The following is a 25,030-nucleotide window of genomic DNA, read 5'->3' as shown; positions in this document are numbered from 1 at the left end:
TTGCTAATGTCTACCTCGCCCTGAGCCCACTTGTCCTGGTAGCGACCACTTCCTTGGGGGCAGGGTCTGGGTCAGCGGGGAGTGAGAGGGTCTTGGCCCCCAGGGGAGAGCCCCTCAGCACCACAGTGAGGGCTTTTTCCAAACGAATCACGACCCAGGCCCTGGGCAGGGTGGCCAGTGCAGGGCCCGGGGATGGAGGGAGCCCCAGCAGGGCTTCTCAGGGAGAAGGGACCAGGCAGCCCGGAAACGCCTAGGAGCCCATTGCCCCCTGACCACCTGACACCGTGGCCTGACTGGGGGTAAACACTCCTCACCCCCATGTTAACAGGGACTCTCCCACCTGGAATCTTGCATCAAACGAGGAAAAAAAAACACACAGGAGAGGGCCTGTTTGCACATCATCTGTATTGTAACATGAAGTGCACGTCCAGAACGGCTGACTTGGAAACGACCTATTAGGTCACACGGAGTCCGGCCCCTGGGGGCCAAAGTGGCACCGATGCCCGTGGGCCCTGGGCTTTCCACAGGCGGTGGCACAGACACCCGGTCTCCCCGGGCTCTGGGGCCCAGCGCTGGGAGAGGCCAGCTCACGCCTCAGGCCCTTCCGCTCCTGGGCTGCATCTCCCAAAATGCGTCTGGGGAAATGCGGTTCCCTGGGGGGGGGGGTTAATAGCTGTTCCTTGAGAAAAGGGTTCTGTAGTCAGATAAGTTTAGGAAACATGGATTAAACAAGATTCCACGGAAGCTCTTCTACAGGACTTTTGCCTTTACGACAATCCCAGCCCTCGTGAATGTCCAACAGAGTGTGTAGCATTTCCCAAAGTTATTTGACCACAAGACCATTTCTCTTCCCAACGTGTCTTGCAGGCTGGTGTCTGGTGGGGCACCCTTTGGAAAGCACTGCCCTAAGCTATTGATGACCATTAATGGCAATGGCACCTGTGCTGGGTGGTGGGTTGTGGGCATTTCGCTGGGCGGTGTGCTGTGGTCAGGTGGGCACAGCCAGGAACTCAACAGTCGTGATGGTGAAAGGACAAGATGAGACTCGGCCCCTCTCCCGCCATCCCGGTTCTCACCTGGTACCTCCAGAGCAGAAGCGGAGCAGGGCTATCCGCACGGCTGGGCCCCAGCCCGTCCACAGAGGGACTCAGGGTCTGATTGAAGGAGCAGGGGGCACCCAGCGTGATGGGAGGGACGTGCCAGTCACTGGTGGGCCCACCTGAGGTCACCAGCCTCCACCGGCCAACGGGGAGATGGGCTGGGGCTGCCTGGTCCCCCCTCCCCTGCCAGCCCTATGTCCTCCTGCTGCCCCTCGGGCCACCCCCGGCCCCGGAGCCGCAGATGAACGGCTCACCAGGCGGAGATGAGCATCTGACAGGTGTTGGAGGACATCCAGACCAGCTCGACCAGGCGGAACTGGAAGTAGCCGATGACGAAGCCGGAGAGGACGTCGGTGATGTGGTGGCGGCCGATCATGACCCGAGACAGGCCCACGCAGAGGGCCCAGAGCACCAGCAAGACGCGCAGGGGCACCGCCAGCACCAGGTGGCTGAGGAAGAACTTGGAGACCATGGCCGCGCGGCTGGCGTGGCCGGCGGGGAAGGCGTAGATATCCATGGTGAGGTAGTCCAGGAGGCCGGGGCTCGTCTCAAACGGGCCGCGTCGCTTGATGAGCTTCTGCACGCCAGCCACCGTCATGATGTCCAGGAGCAGGGCTGCGGGCAGGAGAGAGAGGCCCCGAAGGCCGTCAGCGCCGCCTCCGCGTGCTCTCCCCCCACTGCGCCCGGGCTTCCTTCACTTGAACCACGCGGGCCTCCGGGCAGGTTCCCACCTCGGGGCCTTTGCTTGTGCTGTTCCCTCTACCTGGAAGGCCCTTCCCTGGGATATCCGGACAGATAAAAGTGCTGAATGAGAGAGTGGCGATCAGGGGTTTTGTGGGCCACTGGGGGCCCGTCGGAGGATCTCATCCTGACAAATGGGGCCCTGGGCTGGTGGTTTTTCTCAAAGGACTTCACTGAAGCCCCCGCCAGTCCCCAGAACAGGGTGTTACCATCGCCATCTTTTTTAAGTTGAACTGAAATTCACATAACACACAATTAACTTTTTTTTTTTTTTTTTTTTGCGGTACGTGGGCCTCTCACTGTTGTGGCCTCTCCCGTTGCGGAGCACAGGCTCCGGGCGCGCAGGCTCAGCGGCCATGGCTCATGGGCCCAGCCGCTCCGCGGCATGTGGGATCCTCCCGGGCCGGGGCACGAACCCGCATCCCCTGCATCGGCAGGCGGACTCTCAACCACTGCGCCACCAGGGAAGCCCCACCATTAACTATTTTTAAGTGTACAGTTCAGCGGCATTTAGTATATTCACAATGTTGTGCAACCGTCACCTCTATCGAGCTCCAAAAAGAAACCCAGTTCCCATCAGGCAGGTGGTCCCTGTCCCCCCTTCTCCCAGCCCCTGGCAACCACCAGGCTGCTTCCCGTTTCTATGGATCCGCCTCTTCTAGACGTTTCATGTAAGTGGAATCAGACAACACGTGACCTTCTGCGTCAGGCTTCTTTCACGTACCGTAATGTTTTTGAGGCCCATCTATGTTGTAGCAGGTATCAAAACTTCATTCCTTTTTTTATGGCTGACTATTATTCCATTGTCTGGACCTGCCACAATTTGTGTATCCATTCACTGCTGATGGAATCTGGGTTGTCTGTACATATTGGCTGCTGTGAATAATGCTGCTATGAACATCTGTGTACGAGTATTTGTGGAGAACCCGTTTTCTGTTCTTTTGGGCACATCCCTACGGGCGGAATTGCTCCATCACGTGTTAACTACGTATAATTTGTTTTTTCTTTTGGCTGCGCCTCGTGGCTTGCAGGATCTCAGTTCCCCGACCAGGAATTAATTGAATCCGGGCCCTCAGCCGCGAAAGCTCCGTGTCTTAACCACTGGACCGCCAGGGAATTCCCTATGTAAAGTCTTTTGAGGAGCCACCAGACCGTTTTCCATGGCAGCTGTACCATATTGTCCTCATTTTACAGAAGACGAGACGAAGCCCTGGAGGTTGGAGCACCCCTGCCTGCTCCTCCTTCTTTCTGGATGTTTCCCTTTCCCTCCCTCTGACTTCTCCGTCATTGCCGGGCCTCAGCCTAAACGTCACACCCCCAGTGAGGCCTTCCCTGCCCTCCAGACAACCTATGCTCTCTTCATAGCACTTACCCAGCCGCAACTAAGGAACCCGCTGGGTGGTGAGAGGTTTGGGGTTAACGCCTCACTTCCTCCCCACCACCATCACTTCACAGAAGGGGGGTCAAGCCAAATCTATTCTGTTCGTAGGCGTATGCCCACGGCCAGACACAGGACGGCAGTCTCCAAATGTTAGCTGAGTCGCCGGCCTGGGGTGCGGAGCCAGAGGGGCGGGCTCCTTTCCCATTTGGGGAGCTTGGGGGAGAACTGGATCTCTGTCCGTCCTGTTCACCACCACCCCGCTGTGTGGCCTTGGAGAGGCTGCTCTGCCTCTCTGTGCCGTTAGACGAAGGCCCACGCCAAGGGCCCACTTTCATCCAGCTGATCACAGTGGCACCCGGTCAGCCAAAGTGGGGGCTTGCGAGTGCCACAGAGACCTGGGTTCGAGTCCCAGCCTCGGAGCCTCCTGACTGTGACCTTGGACAAGTCGTCTAACTTCCCTCACCTGTAACAAGGTATCCCAAACACCTGCCTCTCAGACGGGGTTTGACACAGTGCCTACAGGGTGACTGACTGTCCTGGGTTTGCCTGGGACACAGGGGTTTCTAGGACATAAGAAGTTCAGGGCTAAAACAGGGAAGTCCCAGTAAACGAGAGGAGGTGGTCCCCCCGGGTGCCTGGCGTACCAGGAGGGCCAGAGAAGGGGGGAGGATTATGACCAAATGCCAGTTCAGTGCAGCCTGGCTCTGGGAACTTCCCTGGAAACTTTACAGGAGATACCGAAACTCTTACTGCAACCCCTGCTGCTCAGAAATGAAAAAAAAACCCCAAAAAACAAAAAAAATGACACGATAGATGTTCACTGTGGAAAATTTACAAAACAGAAGATAAAAATAAGATTTTTAAATCACCTGTAATCCTGCCACCCAGAGGCAGCCACCTTTCCAGAACCTTCTCTCCATCTATAGAGTGTAGATTTAATAAAAGCTGTAACGAGCTCTACACACAACGTTCTGTAACCTGCTTTTGAAAGATGCCGGGTCACACCCCCCGGGACACCCATGGCTGCAGCGTCCGAGGTGCCCTGGCTTATTTACCTGACGGTCCCAGCGTTGGGTGTCTACACTGCTCCCGGGTAACACTGCGCTCCCTGGTCGGTGCAGAACTCTCTTCCTGCCCTCTGCAGGGCTGCTGCTCGCAGTCTGGGCTCTTGGTTTGGGATTTGAAGCCCTGGCCTCCCCAGGGCCTGCCCTTCTCACTAGCCATAGGGCCAGCTGACGTTTGCCCACCCTGGGATGTGCCGGAGCAGCCAGGGAAGGGGCAGAAGCAGGAAATGGTGGATGCAGAGGCTGCCAGGCCATGAGGGGAGGAGCCTCAGGGAGGGAGGGAACCTTGTTCCACACCCCGCCCCGTATTTCCACGGCAACTGGTTCCCGGGAGCCAGGCCTCCCAGCCTGCATGCTGCTGACCCAGGTGGAGGCCAGGCCCAGGCTGGGAGCCATCTGGAGCCCGTGGGGGGGTGGGGGGGCGGTCACAGTCCCAGCAGGAGGGAGGGACCAACTGGGCAGGTGGGAGCTGGAGGGAGGCGGCTGCACCTGACCCCGGGGACCCTGAGGCTGACGGAGCAGCCCAGGCAGGAGGCCAGGCTTTTGAAAGTTGCCCCTCCCTCACCTTGTGACAGGCTCTCTCCACCTGGGGAGGAGGCAGTTCACAGGTGGGGGGTTAAACTTGCAGGTTTCAGAGTCACAGGTGGGGTTCAAGTTCCTCTGCTCATTAAGAACAAGTCCCTTCACCTGTCAGAGCCTCCGTCTACCCACCTGTAACAGGGGTTATCACAGGATGAAATGAGCTCCTTAGTGTCTGCGAAGTATTTCGAACAGCCTGGTACGGGGCGTTTGATGCCATAGCTGCTGTTATTACTCCTAAGCCCCAGCCTGGCCTGACCCAGGTAAGCAACTTAAGGCTTTCAGACCCTGCAGGCTGGGTGTCATCAAGCAGGGGCACTGGTGAGAGGGTTTCCCTCTCTGAGGTCTCACCAGCATCAAAATGATGTGGCCCAGGGCTTCCCTGGTGGCGCAGTGGTTGAGAATCTGCCTGCCAATGCAGGGGACACGGGTTCGAGCCCTGGTCCGGGAAGATCCCACATGCCGCGGAGCAACTAAGCCCGTGAGCCACAACTACTGAGCCTGCGCATCTGGAGCCTGTGCTCCGCAGCAAGAGAGGCCACGACAGTGAAAGGCCCGCGCACCGCGATGAAGAGTGGCCCCCGCTCGCCGCAAGTGGAGAAAGCCCACGCACAGAAACGAAGACCCAACACAGCCATAAATAAATAAATAAAATTAAAAAAAAAAATGATGTGGCCCAAATTCCGAGACCCTCAACACCTGGAGGAAAGTCAGAGCCTCCTGGGCCAGGGTCTGGAGCGGGCTAATGGGGGCCAGGATCAGGCCCTAAGGCAGATCAAACCATGACACTAGCCACAGGGAGGTGTGGGTCATCTATCTAATTGGTGACCAAGTTTCTCAGCTGAAAACCAGGGCTCAGCAAGTTGGCAAGTTCTTGTCGATTTAAATCTGCCTTCCCAGACGAGTGTAAACCACAGCAGAGGTGCCCAGAGAAAGCTGCTGGGTTCAGGAGGAAGGCGGGAGGGAGGGGCAGCATCGTGCGTCCACGGGCTGCCCAGGGGGGAAGCCATGCTCAGGGCCTCGCTCCCGCGTGGTGTCTGAAGGCAAGGCGGGCTTGTACCTTGGCCTCCCCAGGTGTCCCACTGCTCCTCGTGGGCTGTCAAGACCCACAGGCCAAGAAGGAGCAAGACCCACACCTCTCAAACTGTTTTAGCAGCAAAACATGTTTCCCCAACGTAAGTACACACAGAGACTCCGTATGTGAGCAGATGAAAGAGGCCGCCGCGTGGCTGAAGCTGGGGGGGGGGACCCTCCCCTGCCCCCTCGAGAGGCTTCTGGGGCTGGCTGTGTGCCGTGACTTGAGAACCCCACATCTGGGCCTTTGGGAATCTGCTGTTCCTGGCTGGCTCTGTCCCTCGCGGCCATAATGAGGTGGGGACGGCCCCACTGACCTGGGCCTCTCGGGACCACCGGGTCAGCCTGGCTGTCCAGCTGGCCCGGCCCAGCCTGTGCTTGGTTCATTCATTCACTTGAGCTGCAGGTCTTGGGCCTCGCTGGTTCCTGAGTATGGCAGGCGAGGGCCAGGCCTGGGGCTGGTGAACCAGGCTGGCAGGGTGCCAGGTGGCTTGGGCGGTGAGGGTGGGGAAGATGTGCAGTCGTCAACACAGGGGCTCCTTTCAAGGTGTGGCACGCCCACAGCCTCTCCCCACATCACACTGCTGCTCCCTGGTTCTGAGAGTTGGGTGTAGAAGAGGCCATGGGGGGACGGCTCTCCAGCAGAGCTGGTGGCCCCCGGGGCCTCGCCGCTCCACTCACAGCCCCTCCCCCCACTCCCGCAGGCTGCTCGCACCCCCTCCAGCACCATGGCCATCCCTCGTGTGACTCTGATTCTGACACTGTCAGCGCATAATCTGGGGCCCAGAAATAGAAGCAAATGGCCCCGTCACTCAAGGCTCCGTGAATTCCACTCACACGGCCTGTTGAGCTCCCTGACCTACATTCCCTCCTGGAATGGGAGGGGGGCAGGGGGCCCCTGTGGGGAAAGGTCCTCTTGGCAGCAAGCTCAGGGGCCAGAGTCAGGAGGGGCCGAAGCCGCGCCACCTGCCCCGACTTGCTGTGTGACCCGGGCTGCTCACCTACCCTCCCTGGGCCTCAGGGCAGAGGCTGCACACCTGGGCTCCAGGATCAGAGACCGGCCTCAAGGTCGACTGCTTGTGAATTTCATGACCTTGGCACGTCTCTCCCGCTGAGCTTTCTCCCTTGGTTGATAAAATGGGGATCATTCCAGAAGCTACTCTGAGGGCCGCCTGGGCTGCAGGGCTGGGCCCCATCACCTCTCACGCCTTCCCTCCCAATAATCTCCGCTCTCCACCCCTCTCACGGAGCAGGGGGCTGAGAGGCCTGAACCCTCCTTGCAGGAAGCACACCCATTCTCAAGGCCCTGCTGTGCTGCCTTGGTGGCCACTATTCTCTCTCAGCCTGGCTGGGGGGCTGCCAGGACGACCCCTCATGGCCCCTCACGCTCAGCTGCTTCCCCTGAGATGTGCTCCATGGGACCAGCTCGGCAGCAATAAGGCTGGGCTAGGGGTGGGGGAGGGGTAGCTATGGACCCTGCAAAGAGCAACGACAGAGCCGATACCTCTTACTGGCTGGGGCTGGGAGGAGGGGGTCCCAGCTCTTCTGGCCTCTGATCCCCCATTCTGGCCTCTCCGGGAGCTGGGGAACCGGGTCTGGTAGTGCTGTGGGGGTGCTGTAAATCGGTCTAAACTTTCTGAAGGGCATCTGGCTTCAGACTCAGAAGTCTTTCCAACAGGCCTCCCTTGACTCAGGCCTTCCATCTGTAAGACTATCTCCTTGGGAAGTAATTACGGATGTGCCCCACATCAAGGATGTCCACTGCAGCGTTTTTTGTAACACTGAAAACCCCAAACCAACCCAATGCCCTTGAGTCGGAGACACACGGGAGAAACCGCGGTGGAGCTCTCTGGGGCCACTCTGGGGCGAATGATGAAGCTGACGTGTATTTATAGCCACCGAAGGATAGCTACAGGGTTTAAGTGGAAAAGGCCAACGACCAAACCGGATTTACAGTACGATGCCGTTTTTGTAAAATAAGATGTTAATGTGTTTATACAGAGAAAAAAGTCTGGAAGGTACCACGCTAAATGTTAACAGCGCTTCTAGCCGGGTGGGTTGATGAGGGCGATTTTTGGTGTCTTTCTGTAATTCTGCATTAAAATTCTTCTTACCATGAAGGTGCATGACTTGTGCACATTTAAAAAGAGTTATTTTGGGCTTCCTTGGTGGCGCAGTGGTTAAGAATCTGCCTGCCAGTGCAGGGGACACGGGTTCGAGCCCTGGTCCAGGAAGATCCCACATGCCACAGAGCAACTGAGCCCGTGCGCCACAACTACTGAGCCTGCGTACCACAACTACTGAAGCCCGCACACCTAGAGCCCGTGCTCCGCCGCAAGAGAAGCCACTGCAATGAGAAGCCCGCACACTGCAACGAAGAGTAGCCCCCACTCGCTGCAACTAGAGAAAGCCCGGGTGCAGCAACGAAGACCCAACACAGCCAAAAATAAATAAAATAAGTTAAAAAAAAAAAGAGTTATTTTTACAAAAAGACAAGTATTGCATGATTCTGCTTTTATGAGGTCCCTAAAGTAGGCAGATTCATAGAGACAGAAAGTAGATTAGAGGTTGCCAGAGGCTGGGGAGGGGGGCTGGGGAGTTAGTGTTTAACGGGTGCAGAGTTTCAGTTGGGGAAGATGAAAGAAATTCTGGAGATAGATGGTGGGGACAACTGCACAACGATGTAAATGTACTTAATGCCACTGAACTGGACACTTAAAAATGGTGAAAATGGTGAATTTTATGTCATGTGTATTTTAGCCTGGAGGGACCATTTCGCTGAGCCCCGCTGAGATGATGAGAAGTGAAGCTGGGGGCAGGGTGGAGAACGTCCTACCTCTGCGGAGCTGCGCTGGTGTCTCCAGCAGGAGGGCTCCTGACCGTGAAGGTTTGGGATCAGAGTCTAAAGGTCCATCAGCTAGGGACAGGCTATGCAGACCTCCTGGAGGGCTTGTCACCTGAGCTGTGCCCAAGAGCAGGGGCCGGTGGGCTGGGATGAGACAGCTGACACAAGAGATTATATGGAGGGTGGGTGAGCAGGGGCTGGGGGGGGAGGGGATGCTGTGAGATGCTTGGGGCGGGTGGGGGCGGCGCTGCCAGGCTGAGGGTGCAGGTTCTGGTTTCTGAACCCCTCGTGCTTGGTGTGAAGGGAGGAGCGGGGCCGAGATGGGAGGTTCATAGCCAAGAAGGCCCAGTAGGGCCATGAGAATGAGGCCAAGCCGGGCAAAACGCCACAGGAGGTCATTTTAGAAGCATATGATATGCTAGTTTCGGCGCAGAGAAAAATCCAGAGACCCATGACCCAAACTGCAACGGAGGTTATTCCTGGGGAAAGGGCTTAAGGGAAACAGTCACTTTCTTCATCACCTGCCGTCGTCTGAATTTTCCTTACCGTGAGGATGTGCAGTGAAAAGGTGCTCAACATCACTCCTCATTAAGGAAGCACAAATCAAAACCACAATGAGATGCCACGTTTCACACCCATCAGGACGGCTGTTATATAAAAAGAAAAGTGCTGGCAAAGAACACTTGTGGAGAAACCGGAGCCCTTTTGCACTGCTGGTGGGAATGTAAAATGGTGTAGCTGCTGTGGGAGATAGTCTGGGGGTTCCTCAAAAAATTAAACATAGGATCCAGCAATTCCATCCTGCTTCTATACCCAAAAGAAGTGAGAGCACGGACTTGAACAGATATTTGTACACCCATGTTCATAGCAGCATTATTCACAATAGCCAGAAGGTAGATGATGGATAAACAAAATGTGGTCTGTCCATACCATGGAGTATTATGCAGCCTTAAAAAAGAAGGAGATGCTGACACCTGCTACGACATGGATGAACCTTGAGGACGGGCTGCTAAGTGAAATAAGTCAGATATTAAAAGACAAATACTGTATAATGCTATTGATATGAGGTCCCTAGACTCGTCAGATTCATAGAAACAGAAAGCAGAATGGTGGGTGTTGGGGGCTGCGGGGAGAGGGATGGGGATTTAGTGTTTAATGGGAGCCGAGTTTCAGTCTGGGAAGATGGAAAAGCTCTGGCAATGTGAATGTACTTAATGCTAGTATACACTTAAAAATGGTGAAAATGGTAAGTTTTATGTTATGCCTATTTAACCAAAATTTAAAAAATGACATAGAAAAAAAAAGAATGTATAGTTTTTATAATCAGGGACATTTCAATAAAGATTCTTTTATAGATCATGGAAATAAGACATGGAAGGCATTTTCCACCAAGGACAGGCCCATGGGGGAACCAGGATGGGCTTGGTGAACGGGGATGGCCTGGGTCCCCTGTCACCTGGCCCCCTTTGGGATCATCAAGTCGGGTGTTGCAGGGGAAGGACAAAGGAGGGGATCAGGTCATCTCACAGGTGTCTAGAGCTTGGAGGGGACCTGGAGGGACCCTGGACCTGGGACTTCTTTTGATGCTGGCAATGGCGATGAGGATGGTGATCACTGATGCCCAAGCATCAACTGGCATTCGTATGAGCCATGCACTTTCGTGTAATGCTTCAGGGAAGTGTCCCAGCAGCCCACTAGACAGATGAGGAAAATGAGACTCAGAGAGGCAAAGTCATTTGCCCCGGTTCCCACAGCTGGGCCAGGATTTGCACCCAGGTCCGGCCAACTCTGGAGCCAAGCTTGTGCCAGCTGCCAAGATCCCTTCTGGCTTTGACGTTTCCAGTCTAGGCAGCACAGCACACTCTTGGGGAGGAACGCAGGGACCAGAGCAGAGAACTTCCTCCCGGCCCAGCGGGGACTCTTCCCGGGTCCGGTGTCTGGAGCTCCATTTTCCGAGGCTCCTGAGTTTTCCGCTTTGGGGCCAAGGAGAGCCCAAGTGCCAATTGTAGAGGGGAAGGGCTCTGCCCTCAGGACGCTGCTGGGTGCCCTGGTGCTCAGAGCAGGGCGGGCGGGACCAGGCAGGGCCCCCTCATCCCTCAGGGCCCTGAAGCTTCCAGGTCTGCCTGCCACCCACTGTGCTAAGGGCTGTACCAGCTCCCCTTGAATCCCCACCACAGTCCTGAAGCCCCATGTACAGATGAGGAAACTGAAGCTCGGGGATGGGAACGGACTTGAGCAGATCGAGTAAGGGTCAGAGTGAGGACCCGGACAAAGTCCATTCCAACCTCAGAGCTCCAGGATTGAAAGGCCGCCCAGGCCCCCAAAGACGAAAGCAAAGACAGATCTGTGCACAGTTTGTGCTCCACGGATGGTCTTTCTTCCCTGGGCAGAGAGTGGAGTGGGCAGCTCTTCTTGGCGGGTCAGGTCAGAGCTGTGGGATTAACCCGCCTTGGCTATCTGCTGCAGTCTACAGGGTCCACATCCCCACGAGATGCCCCAGGCCCACAGACCACCCTGTCCGTTCTGAGCAGCTGCTCTGTGCCGGGCTCTCGTCTCTCTGTCATGTCGGTACCTGGATGCGCCAGCAAAGGTGCTGGTAAAAGAGAAAACTCTTCCCAGGCGCCTCCTCGCTACTCACAAGCTTCAGCGTGGACTGCGTGGTAAGCCCGACCCACAGACGGATGGCGAGGGGGGTGGGGGGCAAGGGGTTTGCAGCCTGGAGGACTTGGATTTGCTTCCCAGATCTACCACTTACGGGCACGTGGGGGCGGGCAAGTCCCTTGACCCCTCTGAGCCTCAGTTAACTCTGTGAAGTGGGTGTATTAATATTTACATTACACGGTCATTAAAAAGATTTTAAAATCATGAAATACAGGACATTCAGGGCATAGTACTTGGTGCATAGTGAAGCTCAATACATGATGATTTTAAAAACTTAGAAATGACTGTCCTTCTTATTCAAGAAGGGAGGCACCTCGAACTTTGCTCTTCACCCTATGAAGCAAACTCCTTTGTGTCCCCAGAATCTGGTTGCTGGAAAGAGGCAGAAGCCGCATCTCAACAAACTGTTAAGATGTTAAGAGTTGTTCCCAGCTCTAGTCCTGGCCCCATCAATGACTAGCTACGTGGCTGTGGACAAATCATCTCCCTGTAGAAGTGATGATGTGGTTTATGCAAAACCGGGCACGGAGCAAGCGCTGAGCAAATTATGAACACAGCTTCACCACCTCCATCATCTTACGCGGGAGGAATGTGCAGACAAGGTCTGGGGAGCAGGTTTGAGGGGTGGCTCAAGGATGCTTTCCCACCCCCATCCTTGGACACCTGACCCCCCACACAGTTTTCTTGAGCTACTGCTCTGTGTCAGGCTGCAGCGGGCACCAGGGAAACTGTGGGTAATGAGACCAGGGTTCTGCCCCCCGCAAACACCCGGCCCAGCCCCCGGGCCACCTTGCTCTGTCCCTCTGTCCCAAGCCCAGGGCACGTTGCCTGAAAAGAGCACAGGCCTGGATGTCAGGTGCAGATCTTCAGACCTGGTGCAAATCTCCCGCTCTGAAGCTCTGGTCAGGTTGCTTTATTTACAGGAGCCTCAGTTTCCTAATCTGTAAAGTGGGCATGGTAATAGCACCAGTCCCATGGGACTGTTTGGCATAGGAACAAGTAATGTAAATCATTTAGGAATAAGAACAAGAAAACGTTGATGGTACCAGACCCAGCCATCTCCTGCACGAGCAACTGCTGTTCTCCCCTCCCTACATCCCACCCACAGAGTGTCCACCCCAGATGCTCTGAGACCTGAGTGGGGAGCCACACTGTATTGCAACTTCCCCTGGGATGGCAGTTCTCAGTGGCCCAACACACACCCCTTTGGAAGTGGGACCCCTTGTCAGTGTCTGCTTAGCCTGAGCCATTCCCCCCGCCCCCGACTTGTGCCCCAGATCGTGGCTGTGCTGGGAAGGGCCAGGAGATCAACATGGCCCACCGTGGAGGGTGGCAGCATTGGGTCCCCGAGCACCTGGGGGATCTGGAGGTGGCTGCAGGGTGGGCCGCGTGGGGGCTGGGCATCACCTCCTGGAGAGAGGGGAAGGCCTGCTTTCCACATGGCGCCCACGTGGCACCTGGCACAGGGCAGAGCTCAACTGAAAGACGCTGGTGACAAAGACTTTGCAAAAACAAACCAAAGCTCACCAGGCCCTCCTCTCCTCCAGCGACTCACCCAGGGAAGCGGCACGTAAGGACTCCAGGAGGCCATGAGTGGGTGGGAGCCCCAGACTGGACCCCTGCACCCCCAGGCCCTGTGGGAGGATCCCGGGTGGCTTGCAGGGTCCCTGAGCCAAGCAGCGGGTTGATGGGAGCAGCTCACAAGTGCTGCCTGCAAGCAGCCTAGGAACTCAAGGACCCCAGCCTATGGGATGGGGTGTTACAGGGTTAGACACCTCACTGCAGAGCACCCGCCAGACTCCTGGCCACTTCCCTAGAGGTCACGGCCTCCAGCACCCCTGTTCAAGCTGCTTCTGGGGCGGCGGTTCAAGCTACTCCCTCCCCAGAGCAGGGCCCTTCCTCAGAAGTTCCCGCTGGGGCCCCGCATTCTCAAGGCCCTCACTTTGCAGGGGGCTGTCATCTGGGCATCCTCAGCTCTCTCTTCCCCAAGCCGGAGGCTTGCCTGTTTCTGGGGCACCCGCCCTGCCTAACCTCATTAAATTGTTCCAGTCGGTTTCTGAGGGCCCCGCTGGTCCTGCTGGGGTGGGCTCCCTCCCCGGGCCTGGCGGGGTGGGTGGTGGACGGCGGGCACACTCACCCAGAAGTAGGTTCATGAGCACCTCCTGGCCGGCCAGCGTGCTGCTTTTCACCAGGCAGAGGATGGTACCCCCGATCCAGGGGATGCCGTGGCCTGTGATGCCAATGAGCTTGACCATGGAGCGGGCGCTGGCCCAGGACGCAGCCCGGCCGGCGCACACCCCCAGGCGCTTGGACATGCAGATGTCAATGGCCAGCAGGGAGTTGAAGGCGATGCCCTTGAAGGAGGGGTTCAGCTGCATGCAGTCCTCCTCGGGCAGCTGCTGAGACTGGCGCCGCTCGCGGGCCCCATCGCCAGGGCACGAGGGCTGTGCCGAGGGGCCCGAGGCCTTCCTGCCCGAGCTGCGGGGCTCCGGCGCCCCCTTCGGGGGCTGGTTCAGGGACAGGAACTCGGCCCGGTTGAGGACGTTGTTGCGGTCCCGGGCCCGGGCCCGGCTCTGGGAGGCAGGCATGGTGACAGTCACCCAGCGAGGGCCGGTGCCAGCCTGGCTGTGAGGCCCTTCTCTCCAAAGACGGAAGCCTGGAGCCTCCGTTGCTCCCGGCCTCCCCTCCTGCTCTGCGGCAGCTGTTAAATATAGAGTGCGGGACTGCACATGGCTGCTTACCTCCGGCTGCCACCAGGCTCCCAGGGAATGTCAGTGCCAGCTGGGCAGCCAATCGAGCCCCCCAGTGCGGGCCAGCGCCAATGGAGCCACCCAGGAGGTGGACACGTCCACAGCTGCAGCCTGGCTGCCTCGGGCCTGGGCTATTTAAATCTTCCAATGGCTCGCTCCCGGGGTTTGGGGGACTCTGGGAAATGTAGTCCTCCTGCTGCTCTGGCCTCGGCTGTGCCCCAGGCCAGAGGCCTAGATGGGGGCCCCCGACTCAGTCCTGCTTTGACCAGCTTCCCTCTGAGCAGGCCAGACCCCTGTGAGCCAGGCCCGCCTGACCCACTGGCCTGGACAGCTTGGACCTGGTCCCGTGGACTAGACAGTGGAGTCCAGGCCAAAGGCCTCTCCGGACACCAGATGGAGTGAATGACGTCACTGAAAGCATCACCCTGGGTCCACTGGGGCTGGGCCCAGCCCCTCCCCTCTGTGACAGCATTTCATTAAGCTGGCAGGCTGGGCTTTTCTATTTTCAATCAGTCTTGAATCGGGCTTCAGTGCATGACCGTTCAATCAAATGGCAATCTGTAAGATTCGATTTCCGTTAGAGGGAGGAGTAATTAATTGGTTGGTAATGGATCTGCCCCTCGGAGGTGGCCTCCACTGCCCGGAAGCTTTGCGAAGGACAGGATCACTTAAAGCAGCTTCAGGCAACCCCGTAACTAGTTCCCGAGCTCCTGGACCTGTGCTAGGTGCCTGGAACACTGCAGCGAGTGGAACACATCGCATGCGTCCCCGTCCCCAGGAAGCTCACAGTTCAGAGGGGATTAAACGAATGACACGTGTGAATAATTGCAAGCGTGCAGATGTGTTGCAGGATCATAGAACAGGGCTCCGGGCCTGGCCTGGGAGTTGTGGAGGGCTTTCCCCCGGAAGGAAAGGCAGGTGAGAGGCCCTGGGCGAGGGAGAGCCTACCTCCTGCCCTCCTGCGAGGTCTGGGGGCCCGTGTGGCAGTACATGGACCGAGGGGGCAAGAGAGGCTGCAGACCCAGAGAGGGGCAGACCACGAGGGCCCAGCCGAGGATTTGGGGTTTGAGTCTGGCCTCCCTGACTGCAGGAACCCAAAGTCTCCACAGCCCTTTTAGGGCTGACTGGGCCCGGCCTCAAGGGGAAGCCACTGGTTTAGGGCAAGCAGCAGAGTCAGGGGTGAACGCCCTGGTCTCATGATTCGCGGCACCCAAGGCCTGTCTGCCCAGTGGGGATGAAGGCGGGAGTCCTTCCAAGCATGGAGACCCCCGTGAAGCCCCAGGCCCACCCCCACAGCCTCCCAGGGACCAGGGCCAGAGCCTCCCAAGGACAGGAAGCTGCCTGGGGTGGAAGTGAGTGCTCTGTGGTCACGGGGCACCAGCCTGGGGTCTCCAGAGTCAGACAGATGAGGAATAACCTGGGGCTCTGCCACCAACTAGCTGTGGGAACTCAAGCAAGTCACTTGGCCTCTCTGGGCCTAGTTTTCTCCTCTTGTAACATGGGGACACTAGTGCCCACTTTCCAAGAGCTGTTGTGAAGTCAATGAGATGATGTTTGTAAACTGCTGAGAAGGGTCCCTGCCTCACAGTGAGCCTTCAAGCCTGTGGGTCAGGAATTGGTCCTGTTTAACAAACAAGGCAAAGTCCTCTCTCCCTCTGAGCGCCCCCTTCAGAAGGACTCACCCCCAAGGTCTGGCCCCCACTCCGTACCTGGCTGGGAAGCCAGACACCAAGAACCCTCAGTCTGGGGCTCCTCGTGGACTCCCCGCCACCTCTCTTGCAGAGTGTTCCCCTCAGAACACGCACCACAGAGAAGGACGTCCCAGGCTGTGTCACATCCCTCCCTCTTGGGTGTGGCCAAAATGACCTGTGCCGTCTCATCCCGGACCCTGGACAGATGCACATGAAGATGTGCACAGAATGCATGGGTAGTGGGCAGCGTACTGTGCTCTCTATTTGCTTTAGTTTATTGACACCATATAACCAACCTTCCTGTGAAGTCAAGACATCATCCCCACTTTACAGACAAGGAAGCTGAGGCTCAGAGGGGTGAGACCCAAAAGAGGTGAGGCCCAACTCCCAAGAAGTCCCTGGGGTGGGATACAAGGGCCTCCAGACTCAGATGCCTCAGACCACAGGGACCTGGATGTGCCCACTTAGCTGTCCACCAGGGCACTCACCCCACTGTCCCTGGGTGGGGCCCATGACCTGGGCTGACCTCAGGAGGGGAGGAGGAGCCCAGCCCAGAAAGAGGCTATTAATACCCAGAGGCCTGTGTCAGCACTTTGGCCTGGAAAGAGCTGCTGGCAGGTTCTGAGGGCTACAATGGGCTCCATGCTGGGGAGGGCCATGGAGTCTGACTGGACTTTGGCCTAGGAGTGGTGAAAAGTGGGCTCTGGGCTGGGACAACCCTGGGTTCAAACCCCTCAGCAACCTCTACCTTAGTGACTGCAGGCAAGTCCTGCTAGCACTCCTGGCCTCTGTTTCCCCCTCAGGGGGCTGGTGAGAGCCACTCACTCAGACTGAGACCTTCTCCTCCATCTGTAAGTTAGGGTGACCTTGTTCACACTCTCAGACAGCTGAGAAGCAGGCACCATCCCTTTATGAGCACCTACCATAGCCCACACAGTCCCACTTCTCAAGAGTCTTAGAATTCATTCATTCATTGAATTGATGCTTTCATTGATCTCTTCCTTCAGTTTAGTTGGGGAGATAGGATAAACATCCGTGAAATAGCTAGCCAGTTTATAAAACAATATACTTTTACTGATAGCCTTATTTTTTTCTTACTGTCAAAATGTTATGGTCTTACTGCAATAAATTCAATAAATACAGATGATCTAGATATAATCCTACTGCCTGGAGACCACCACTGTTAACATGAGGGTGGTCAGGTTATAAAGGGATTCTCACTTGTCTCATTTCCAATGATTGAAATGTTTTATGACAACCAAGTATTACTTTAATAATCAGAAAGAATATCTATTAAACAAACTATACCTATATATATTATATATATAAAGATATATGCTTTTAAAATATGATTGTATTATATATTCTTTAAAAAATAAACTCCGCTTTTCACTTAACAATATAAACCTGCTGGGACTTCCCTGGTGGCACAGTGGTTAAGAATCTGCCTGCCAATGCAGGGGACATGGGTTCGATCCCTGGTCCTGGAAGACCCCACATGCTGGGGAGCAACTAAGCCCGTGCGCCACAACTACTGAGCCTGCGCTCTAGAGCCCGTGAGCCACGACTCCTGAGCCCGTGAGCCACAACTACTGAAGCCCACGTGCCTAGAGCCCGTGCTCTGTCACAAGAGAAGCCACCACAATGAGAAGCCCACGCACCACAACGAAGAGTAGCCCCCGCTCGCCGCCACTAGAGAAAGCCTGCGTGCAGCAACGAAGACGCAACGCAGCCAAAACTAAATAAATAAAATAAATAAATTTATGAAAAGGAAAAAAAGAGACCCAATGCAGCCAAAAATAAATAAACAAAAAATATATATATAAACCTGGCAATGTCTCCATGACAACCCATCATTTTTTGATGGCTCCTTGGCATTTTGTCATGTGGATGGGCCATCCTTTATGTAAGCCATTCCCTATTATTAGACATGTAGGTTGTTTGCATTTTGTGACTATTTGAAACTATTATGGCCTAGCTATCCTTCTATATACACCCCTGTGCACTAAAGCAGGAGATAAATAAGTGGTTAAAGTGGCAAGTACCAAATAAAAGTGTGTTCAGACGCAACCCCATGAAGTCCAGTGGGTCATCCTGAGCCACCTACTGCAGCGCCCAGACCTGGAAGAGCAGCACAGGGTCGGAGACACTTCCAGCCAACATGGCAAGTCTAACCACACTTTTCCTGGGTTTGTTAGAGTTGAAGAAGAGAAGGTTAGAGTGGTGACATCACCTGTGAGGCCCCAGAGCTGGTCAGACAAGGCCAGAGTTAGGATGTGGGCTGGCTGGTCCCTGTAACTCTGAGCCTGTGGGCTGTCTTCCTGGCCAGGTATCCCACAGCTTCTCCGTTCCCTGTCTGCTTGACCTCATCTTTCACTCACTCATTCGCTCGCTCACTCCTGGAACACTTTTTTAAAAACATTATTTTTATTTATTTATTGGCCATGCAGCACGTGGGGTCTTATTTCCCCGACCAGGGATCGAACCCACGCCCCCTGCACTGAGTCTTAACCACCGGACCACTGGAGGTCCCTGGAATACTTTTTGAGGTCTGCTGTGTGTCAGGCCCTCTCCCCACGCAAGGACCAGTGGGAAGTACAAAGATGGCTCTGAGGTGGCCCCACGCGTGCAGACCACCTGGCCTGCCCAGAATCACTGCCCCACCTGGCCCTAGGTCCACATCACCTCCCTATTGTAGCACTGTCCATTGTTGAGAGAGGGGTGTGGTATGCAGTGAAGTGACTCAGGCCTCAGTCCAAAGCCCTTGCCCCAAGCATTTGGATACACCGCCTGTCACCTGAAAGCAGGAGAGGTTTTCTGGCAGCATCCTGGGACCTAGAGCCACTTGGACACTGTAGTCACTTGTTATTTGTGGTCTTTAAATGTTTAAGATAGGCTGACGACTACTACTGAGTGTATTCATCATTAACTTGTACTTAACTCTGCTCCGTGCCAGACTCAGAGATACGTGTGTGTCAACAGTCCCTGCAACTTCATAAACAGGCTCTTAGTCCCCATGGTGCACATGAGAACACCAAAGCTCAGAGGTTAACGGATTCTCTCTGGACCACGGAGTCAGCCAGCGAGGTACCCCGGGATTCAGACATCACCCCAACCCCCCTTCCCCTCTCCCTCTCTTTTCCTTTTTCCTTGGCCAGTTTCTTTTCTCACATGCCATACACTTATTTATTCTGTGTGTGCCCAGGGTCTGTGTCCTCCTAGCAGAGTGTCAGCCCACGAGGCAGGGTCTGTTGTCTATCTGTTCCTTTGTGGGGCAAGGTGCCCAAGGAGTGCGTGGCACCTAGCAGGCATTCAATAAATATGTATTGAATGAATGGCTGTCTGATTCTGAAGGCTGGACTCTGATCTACTACAAACCTTGCCATCAAAGACGATGGCCAAGAGGAGTCGGGTTATTTAGGGTAATGACCCCAAAACAGGAGGGGAAGGGGTGTGAAGCTCCACTCTGGGGAGACGCACAGCTGGAGGGGAGAGCAGGGAGGGGCAGCGGCGGGGGGTCCCTGCCAGGACGGCGAAGCAGCCCAGAGAAAAGCATTTTTCGTCACCGCCTCCCCGCCCCGCCGGCTCCCGCCCCGGATCGCTTTGTCAGTTCGCATTTCTAAGGCCGCTCCTGGGTTATTTCGGTCGGGAAACCTGATCCTTCTCCGGGTTTATTTTAGCACCTTGGAGAACTCCCAGCGCCGCACCCGATCCCGGGCCGCACCCAGCCTGCTGACGCCGCCTCCGTCCCCGTTCTGCCCGGGCGGCGGGGCGCGCGGGGGGCCCCGCCGGAGCGCGGCGCCCGCGTCCTCCCGCATCTGCGGCGCGCGGGACAGTGATGGGGGGCCCGAGGATGCTGCGGGCGGCGCGGGGGCGCGGAGGGGCGGCGCCAGGTGACCGGGGTGGGCGGCGGGAGGGCGGGCACCTGCTCTCACTGCCCCCGCCGCCGCCGGACCCGGGGCGCCGCTGAGCCTCCGCTCCTCGCCTGGGGGGACGGTGGTGCGTTCAAGAGGCCGTCCCGGGAGGAGCAGGCGTTTCTCGCTCAGAACTGTGGCTCCGACGGGGAAGCGGGGCCAGAGGGACCGCCCTTGTGAGCCAGGCTGGGAGAAGCAACCCCTCCCCCGCCCGTCCTGACCCCGATTTGGCCCTGGATCTCCATCCCCCAGGCACATTAACGATCCCCTCCAGCCCCAAAATAACATCCAACACACCCGCGTGCACAGACATGCACACTCACACACGCTCCTACATCCCACCCACTCACACCCACAAACGTGCTCACCTCCACTCACAATCACACACACATCCATACATCTGCACGGACACACACTCACCCACAGACACACGCGCTCGCATCCACCCTCACAGACACACGTGAACACGCACCATCGGGCACACTCACACAGACATGCACTCGCACAACCAGAACACAAACGTGTCCTTCTGTACTCACACACACTCTCACATACACCCTCACACAAGGCACACACTGCCATACACAATATACACACACTCCCTCATCTACACCCACACCACTTGTGGTCACTCACACCATTACACACCTCATACACACACCCACATGGACACACGTACATACACCTTCCCAGACACATAGACACCACCACCCCCAAGCAGTCACACACAACTGCCGCATGTACCCTCACACACAGACACGCACAAACTCACACTGTCACACACACTCACATCATCACACACTCATCTACACACACGTTCACCAACACACTCTAACTGCCTCACACACCGTCACACCCCTCACACCCCTGGAACACATGTCCTTCACCCTCCCCTCCCCAAGCTCAGTACTGGACACACACACATCAAAACAACTTACCCATCTACGTCCTGATTTATAGCAATCGTTTTGAGCATGAAGTTGTACCCATTTATTATTCGTGTTAATTAACATCTCCGTTCATCATTCTCGGAGTTATCCCTTGGCATCTCTCTGGCCCACAGGGATGTGAGTGCTGAGAAGACCATGCCTCCTGTGTGTCCAGGCCCTGGCTGTGTTCCCTCGTGTCTCTGAGCGGCCAGCCCAGGTGCCCAGTCAATACTGGGGAAGGAATGCACGGGCGTGAGGTGGTGGGGAGGCCAGCTGGTCAGTCCCAAACCTAACACGACCTACAAGGATGTGGCCACCCCAGGCACTGGTTTTGCGCAGGGCCCCATACCACACCTCTGCTCCTCTGTGGAGAGTGAGCTTATCAGGGACCTGGGGGCCAGGAGCCCTGGAATCTAGTTCTGGAGCCCTCCCTGTATGACCCTGCCAGCCCGTGTTCCCCACCTGTAGGGAGGCTGTGGGACCAGCCCTCTCGGAGACCCTGGATGCGCTAGCTTGGCCAGGCTGAGCCCACTCTCTGCAGAGGTGAGGTGCCTCAGTGGTGCCAGGTGGGCCCTGCAGCCTCCTTGCCTCTTTTTTTTTTTTTTTTTTTTTTTGCGGTACGAGGGCCTCTCACTGTTGTGGCCTCTCCCGTGGCGGAGCACAGGCTCCGGACGCGCAGGCTCAGCGGCCATGGCTCACGGGCCCAGCTGCTCCGCGGCATGTGGGATCTTCCCGGACCGGGGCATGAACCCGTGTCCCCTGCATCGGCAGACGGACTCTCAACCTCTGCGCCACCAGGGAAGCCCCTCCTTGCCCCTTGATGCACCATCCCCTCCAGCCACCTACCTGGCCCTCCAACCCTGCCCCCGCGTCTCCCAGGCGGACATTTCAAGCCTCACCATTGGCTTCCGGCCTGGTCCTAAACAGTTAAGGAGATAACCCTGTCTCCCAGGGCAACAGAATCCCAGCACATAGCATTTCCATCTGCAGAACAAAGGGATTTTCCCACCTGAGAAGTGCCTTTCCGGTCTCCTGATGACTGCACCCTTGGAGGCTGAGAGCTCTTGGAGGATCAGCTGTGGCCCTGAGATCTTGGTCCCTACAACTGCAGGGAACGCTGGTGAGAGCGCCTGCTATATCAAATCCTCCGGCCTCCAGGTCTCAGAGCCAGGGGGCGGGTTCCATCCACACCTCCCTCTTCACCAGGCCTCAGTAACCTCACCTGTGGAATGGGATGGTAACGGGACTGGCTCACGGGGTCCTCGTGGAGAGCCACGAAGGTGATGCATGCAAACGCCCTGGCCGCAGCGATGCTCAGTGAGGAGACCCTGCATCCGGCTCTTTCTGCTGACCTGGGAGGACTCTGGACTCACTGGGGCTGCGTGTTAAAACCCAGCTGGGTGAGGTCAGGTTGTTTCTTCCTCTGGTTTGCTGTGTGACTTCGGGTTTTCACGGCCTTTCCGGGCCAACATGCTGGGAACTGAGGGACCTTGTCTTCCCACCGACAGCACTTGGCACCCCCAAGTTGCCACACCGGGGGGTTCACCATCCCCGAGGAGGGTGGCGGCTGAGCCTCCAGAGCCCTGCTCCTTCCCATTCACTGGCGACATCAAGGCAGAGGAGGCTGGGGAGACTGAGGTCTGAGGGAGGGGGAGAGGTTTGGGGCGCCGTGCGGGTGTCCCCGTGGTGTTGGGCACGTCACAAACAGATGTCCCCTTCCTTGCTTCTGCAGACGCCAGCGCTTCCCTCTCGTGTGGCTGTATCACGGGCCTTCACATATGCTGAGACAGCCGTGGGTCTGTGCCCAACACCCACAGACTCCAGAAAACGCTGAGCAGGAAGCAGGGCTGCAGGAGGGCTGGAGGGGCTGAGAGCTGGGGGAGCAGCTGGAACCTTGGAGGGCCAGTGGGGAGCCAGGACAGGGGATGCTGGCGTGGGCCAAGACCTTTCAGACCCTCCGTCCGTCAGAGCTGGCCCCGGGGGGTCCCATCCTCAGCTCAGAGCCTGGCAAAAAGACGCCGCCTGGGCCCTCCCTCTGCAGAACTGGCCCTCGAACCAGCCCAGGATGAAGTACTGCATAGGAGGTGACGTAGCAGAGGAGACAGCTCTGGGGCCGAGGGACAGGGGTTTTCTATTTTGCTCACCCCGTGGGCACCCAAGCAGTCTTCTGGTGGGACTTACCGGACACAGGGCTTTCTAACGTCACTTCCATCCGGGCTCGGAGGGGCTGGCCCCCAGGCAAGGGCGGCGTGCCTGGAGGAGGAAATAAGTGGGCTTTGAACTTGGCCAGATCTGAGTGTGCGTCCAAGACTCCGGAAAGCCACTGTCACGTGACCCCTGGGTCTCTCTGTCCAGCCCTCCTCCTGGGGTCAAGGAGGATAGCGGAGACAATACTCACTCAGCAGTGCAGACCACACAGTGAGCGCTTTATCATCGTCACAAACCCAGGCCAACCAAGCCCAGGGCTGCAGGGCGTCACCTCACTTCCAACAGGCATCAAGGACTCCAGGAAATCACCTCCCGTCTGGCCGCTTAGTGAGCAGGTAGGGCTCCGGCCTCTGCTCTTGTCACGTCAGATGAGCAAGTGCAGCTCAGCACATGTGCACGGGGCGCTCATGTCCTTGTGGCCAGGACAGTGTCCCTGCCCTCAGGGGGCACCCCAGCCAGGGGGGTCTTCTCTGTTCCAGGAACCGGGGGTGATGGTGTGGGCAGATGAGATGGACACCCCCAAGGTTATTAGCATAATAATTATGTGAAGGCTGAAGTGCGTCAAAGAGGGGCAGAATGCTTTGTGGAGGCCGTGAGTTCACAGCAGGGAGAGGACGCTGTGGGTTAGAGGCCAGGGAAGGCTTCTTCCTGGAAATGGAAATTTACACGGGGTCCTTCGGAGACCCGTGCTCTTCCCATCTTCTGGCTGTAAGCAGACCATGAGGCCACCCCACCTTGGTCTCAGTCAGCAGGGCTAGGAAAAAACTACTTACTAGCTGACCTGGAAAGGGATGACCCCTCATTAGGCTGAGGGCGAGGGCAGGGGTGCAGCTGGCCAAGGGGCAGTGGCCACCTCAACAGGCCACTTCCTGCCTGTGGCCTGAACTGGTGCTGGTACAGATGGGTCATTTGGCTGGCTGATCGCCCCTCAGAGAAAACACCTCAAAGTGGCCATAACCTTCTGCTCCTCCGATCTCTGCCCTCACTGGCACTCAAGATGCTCTGGCTTGCGAGTGGCGGTGGGTAGTTACCAGGTGCGGGTGGGGCTACTGGCTTGAAGATGCTTAGAGAGGTGAACAGCGATCCCCCCTCTCCTCCCCCATCCAGGGTCAAACCCCTTTGAACCTCTGTACACAGATCTCCCGGGTCTCAGCTGGGATACCCGTCTGGGGGAGGCCTTGGGCAGGTCTTGGGAATCTCCCAGCTCTGGAGTCCTGCTCTGTGAGATACACACCACAGGCTTCCTACCCAGGGGTGGTTGATGGTGGATGAAGTGATCAAGCTTGTACAGTGCTTATCACAGTTGGGGCCCGACTGGCCTGACCACCTGTCAGGGCGCCCAGAAGCCCAGCACAGAGCAAGAAACACGGGGACCTTTTTCCTAGAACTTCTCTCCCCACCCCCAAACTTCCCAGCCTTGGAACCTCCAGAGCCCTGCACTGTTTCCACCCAGCCAGGCCAGGAATGCCAGGGCAACAGCAACCCTTTCCCGCCTACCCTGAGCCCTGGAAAGCCAGCTGAGTTCAAAGGGCACGAGGAGCAGCCCACCTGGACTCGAGACAGAAGCCGAACTACACTACCCAGAATTCCCGCGGCTAGCCGAAAAGGAAATGTCGTTTCTGCGAGGAGAGGCTCAGCTCCCCCCCCCGCAGCTGCAAAAAGAGAGAGAGACAGACAGAGACAGAGAGAGAGACAGAGAGACAGAGACAGAGAGAGAGACAGAGAGACAGAGAGAGAGAGAGAGGGAGGGGGGGAAGAGGGAGAGAGGATTACCAGGGGGAGGCGGGCTGTGTTCGGGGAGCGAGGGTGGAGAGCAGGGCGGGCGGCGAGGAGGAGGCGGCGCCCGCCCGCCGCCGCCGCCGCCGCCGCCGCCGCCGCCGCCGCCGCCGCCGCCGCCGCCGCCGCCGCCGCCGCCGCCGCCGCCGCCGCCGCCTGCGGACCTGCATCCCCGCGGGGCCGGCGAGCGGGCGGCGCTCTTTGCGTGCGCTGCGCTCCGGCCGGCGGCTACGGGCGGACACGGGGCCAGGCCGGCGCAGGGGCTGAGTTTCTGCAAAGTTTGACCTGGTTGCCTTTCCGATGCTGCAGCAGAGCGA

At 57.2% G+C, this 25,030-nt stretch overlaps 1 protein-coding gene across 1 annotated transcript; it reads right to left on the bottom strand.

Annotated features, from left to right (window-relative positions):
* Positions 1 to 385: 385 nt before the first annotated feature.
* On the bottom strand, positions 386 to 24,818 carry PLPP7 (phospholipid phosphatase 7 (inactive)). The gene is made up of 6 exons (XM_073805669.1): positions 21,952 to 24,818; positions 21,576 to 21,834; positions 20,739 to 21,488; positions 13,583 to 14,146; positions 1,355 to 1,715; positions 386 to 1,154 (listed from the first exon to the last, which is right to left on the bottom strand). Coding segments are annotated over exons 3-6 (930 nt in total). The 5' UTR covers positions 20,743 to 21,488; positions 21,576 to 21,834; positions 21,952 to 24,818; the 3' UTR covers positions 386 to 1,153.
* Between the last annotated feature and the right edge of the window lie 212 nt (positions 24,819 to 25,030).

The sequence above is a fragment of the Tursiops truncatus genome, chromosome 6, assembly GCF_011762595.2.
Source record: "Tursiops truncatus isolate mTurTru1 chromosome 6, mTurTru1.mat.Y, whole genome shotgun sequence".
In the NCBI taxonomy this organism is placed as follows: Eukaryota; Metazoa; Chordata; class Mammalia; order Artiodactyla; family Delphinidae; genus Tursiops; species Tursiops truncatus.
The sequence above is the reverse complement of the archived record's forward strand: the minus strand, read 5'-3'. Positions and strand labels throughout refer to the sequence as shown.

Excerpts from the sequence above, each read along its gene's own strand:
- PLPP7 (XM_073805669.1), bottom strand. Across the intron at positions 1,716-13,582 it reads GCTCATGAACCTACTTCTGG|CCCTGCTCCTGGACATCATG; the intron begins GTGAGTGTGCCC and ends TCCTGCCCGCAG.